The sequence below is a fragment of the Rhinoderma darwinii genome, chromosome 4, assembly GCF_050947455.1.
Source record: "Rhinoderma darwinii isolate aRhiDar2 chromosome 4, aRhiDar2.hap1, whole genome shotgun sequence".
In the NCBI taxonomy this organism is placed as follows: Eukaryota; Metazoa; Chordata; class Amphibia; order Anura; family Rhinodermatidae; genus Rhinoderma; species Rhinoderma darwinii.
The window spans coordinates 57201244-57204806 of NC_134690.1; the positions used below are offsets into that span (position 1 = coordinate 57201244).

The window sequence follows — 3563 nt, forward strand, 5'->3', positions numbered from 1 at the left end:
CTACCCATGTAAATGTTTTAGGTCCTTATCAGACCTCTGTTTCTCCTGCCACTCTAGACGACTGTACAGTTCACCCACTTCGGGCCCTCCATTCCTGACCTCCAGTTGCGTCACCCTGCTTGCCACCCGCAGTGGCGGGATCTCCACCTCTTCCACTTCTTCATCCTGATCCCCGACAGGGTTCGTTGTCGGGTTCCGGGACAAGGCATCCGCATTGCCGTTGTTGCGCCCAGGCTTATAGCGAATTATATAATCAAACCGGGCGAGGCGTGCCACCCAGCGCTGCTCTAGTGCACCCAGTTTGGCGGTGTGTAGATAAGCAAGCGGGTTATTGTCAGTATAGATCTCTATCCGGCTTCCCGTCAAGTACTCTGCAAATCTTTCCGTAACGGCCCAGACTACAGCTAGGAGTTCAAGGCGAAAGGAACTGTAATTCAGGGGGTTCCGCTCGGCGGGCCTCAGACTCCGGCTACCGTACGCAATCACCCTTTCCACTCCATCTCTCTTCTGTGACAGCACCGCTCCCAAACCGTGCAGGCTAGCATCAGTATAGAGTTGGAACGGCTGTGAATAGTCCGCGAATGCCAAGATGGGCGCAGTCGTTAATCGCTCCTTTAACTGTTGGAAGGCCTGTTCCTGAGTCGGGCCCCATCGGTTGGCCACCGATGTACTCTGTTTCCCCCGCCGTTCTGCCGGCTGCCCCCGTAACAGTTCGTGGAGTGGACCGGCAATCTTGGCAAAATCTTGGATGTATCGCCGGTAGTATCCTACCATCCCCAGGAAGGCTCTCACTTCGGTAGATGTGCTGGGTGGTGGCCAGTCCATGACGGCTTGAATCTTGCTAGGATCAGGTGCCACTCCCTCTGGGCTGACTACATGTCCCAAGTAGTTGATCTTCTGTCTCGCAATCCGACATTTAGTCGGTTTTAGTTTCAGCCCGAACCTCGTCAAACGGCTCAGTACGGCCTCCAGGTGACCCAGGTGCTCTGGAAAGGTGCTGGAGTACACTACGATGTCATCAAGGTAAATCATGATGGACTCGAAGTTCATGTCTCCTAGGCAGTGTTCCATCAACCGTTGAAATGTACTTGGGGCGTTATTCAACCCGAATGGCATCCGGTTACACTCAAATAGCCCCATTGGTGTGATGAATGCCGTCTTCTCTTTGTCCTCCTCTCGAACGGGAACTTGCCAGTACCCACTGGCTAGATCGAGGGTAGTGAAATACTGAGCCTGACGGAGTGCTGTGAGTGACTCTTCCACTCTCGGGAGGGGATAAGCGTCCCTATGTGTGCATGCGTTCAGTCGGCGATAATCAATACAGAATCGTAGGGTGCCATCCTTCTTCCGCACTAGCACAATTGGCGCAGCCCACGGGCTTGTACTTTCCCGGATCACTTGGCCCTCCAACATCTTCTGGATTAGGTCTTTGACCTCCTGGTACAATGCAGGTGGTATGCTTCTGTATCTTTCCCGCACTGGGACTGCACCCCTAGTGTGAATGGCGTGTTCTATAGCGTCGGTACAGCCATAGTCTTCCTCGTGAGAAGCAAAAGCAGTCAAGTAGCGTTGTAGGAGCGCCCGTAGTGCTTGTTCAGACTCCGGGTCGGGGGCCACCCCCTGCAATTTTAGTTGTTGCCACAGCCAGGTCAGTGTCCCTCCAGCCTCCTCTGTCTCCTCGGGCTCTGGCTCGTTGGACTGCCCGTGGGGTTCCGACTCAGTTACATCTTGAGGTCGTATAACATGTACTGCCGCTAGAGCTGTGGCGGGAGGGATGACAGTCACCACATCATCCAGATTCATCAGCCGAACGGTGGCGCAGCCCCGCGCTATTCGGCACACGGTCCTTCCCACCATCCAGTTGGAGGCTGGAGAGGCGTCGCTAAGTGGTTCTACTATCACAGTAGCATTCCTCAACCGTAGATGTGTCTTCACCTCCAATGGTAGCGTTAACTCTTGTCTAGGGGGCAGTTGAAGGGGTTTTCCTCGGGATGACCTAATAGTACCCACTTGTCCTTCCTCTTGGGCTACTCTTTCTTTTTGTCGGCAGATTCTCTGTAACTGTTGAAGAGACTGTTGCACTCGGGTGTTCCCGCCGACTCTTTCCCAGTAGACGGTTCCCATCTCCCGCAACAGGAGTCCGTCTAACTCTCGTAGTATGTTCATGCCGATGATTACGGGAACACCCGGCCGGGCATAGTTAGGCACGACCAACACGGCCTGTCTAGGGATTGATTTTCCGAACAGCTCCATATCTAACCAGGTCATTCCAACCACTGGGATGGGGAGGTTGTTGGCAGCTGTCAAGGTGAGCCAAGGGTTCTCCAACTCATCAGACCCCGCAAAGTGTCTCTCATACACTTCCTTTGCCATCGTCGTAACTTCAGAGCCCGTGTCTAACAAGCAACTCACGTCTATCCCCTTTATCCGGGCCTGTAAGATGGGCGATCTGCCTGCGATACGGTGATATTGATCATTCGGGCCGATGGAATTGGAGGTCCCCGCCGCTTGGCCCTCAGCCGCGGGTGATTCTAGTTTAAAGGTGGCCGTTCCATCCTAGGGGCCTGACAGTCTCTTGCCAGGTGTCCTGGTCGGCCACATTCCCAACACCGGCGAATTTCGGCCGGATCAAATCTTCTCTGCCGAGGACGGTCCTCCCGGGTAGAACTTGCCGCCTTCAGCTGGTTGATCTCTTCTCTCATCTCCCTCATGGACTCCCTCACATCCCTGGCAAAGTCTCGGAGGAAAGCACTCTCTGGTGTGGGGTCCATTTTCGGAGGTGGTCCGCTTTTGGTAGAGTTGTGTACACTAACGTGAGCACCATCCTCTCCCTCGCGCTGCCACTCTATGGCCTCTCGAACTACGTCCACTAAGGCGGTATGCGGCTCCATCCGTATATAGTCTCTGAGGCTCCTTCTTAGCGCTCTATTCTTCAACCCAGACACGTATTGGTCCCGCAGCACCCTGTCCGGGTCAGGAACAGCCGCACACCCCTCTTGATCTTTCTTGCTAAGTCGGTTCCACAATCGTTGGAGTGCGACCGAGTACTGTTGGACAGATTCATCTTCCCGCTGACTACGGGTATAGAATTTTTTCCGTAAATCGGTAACTGAGGTAGTGTCTCCGTATAGGGTTTCGAGCCTGGCGATGATGTCTTCCAGGGTCGCTCTTTGACTGACTGGGAGGACTACTACTGCTGCCCGAGCATCTCCTTCTAGCAGGCTCAATGCGAGATCCGCTTGGTGTTGGGGAGGTACTTGGTAGAGTCGGGCGGCTGCTCTTAGCCTCTCAGCCCAATCCATAAGCGTCACGCTCTTTCCGTCATATTTGGGCACATTTAACATGGCTGCCCCCATAGGGAACAGAATTGGGGGTGGGGCTGGGGCACTGATGGCAGGCTCCGCTGAAGTTCCTGTTTGGCTCATCCTGTTCGTGACGCCACGTGTTAGGTAAGACTAAACGTGGACACCACAACACTACTCAGTTCTTTTCTAATCAACGGTTTACTGAAAAATCACAATTTCAAACAGGCCAAATAGAAACAATGCAGTATTCAAGTCAAG

General features: G+C 53.8%; 1 protein-coding gene across 1 annotated transcript; it reads right to left on the reverse strand.

The window, feature by feature from the left end:
* Positions 1-3344, reverse strand: LOC142760414 (uncharacterized). Its single transcript, XM_075863600.1, has 2 exons — positions 2724-3344; positions 1-2364 (listed from the first exon to the last, which is right to left on the reverse strand). The coding sequence occupies exons 1-2, from the start codon at positions 3342-3344 to the stop codon at positions 1-3; spliced, it is 2985 nt and encodes a 994-aa protein (XP_075719715.1).
* Positions 3345-3563: the final 219 nt, after the last annotated feature.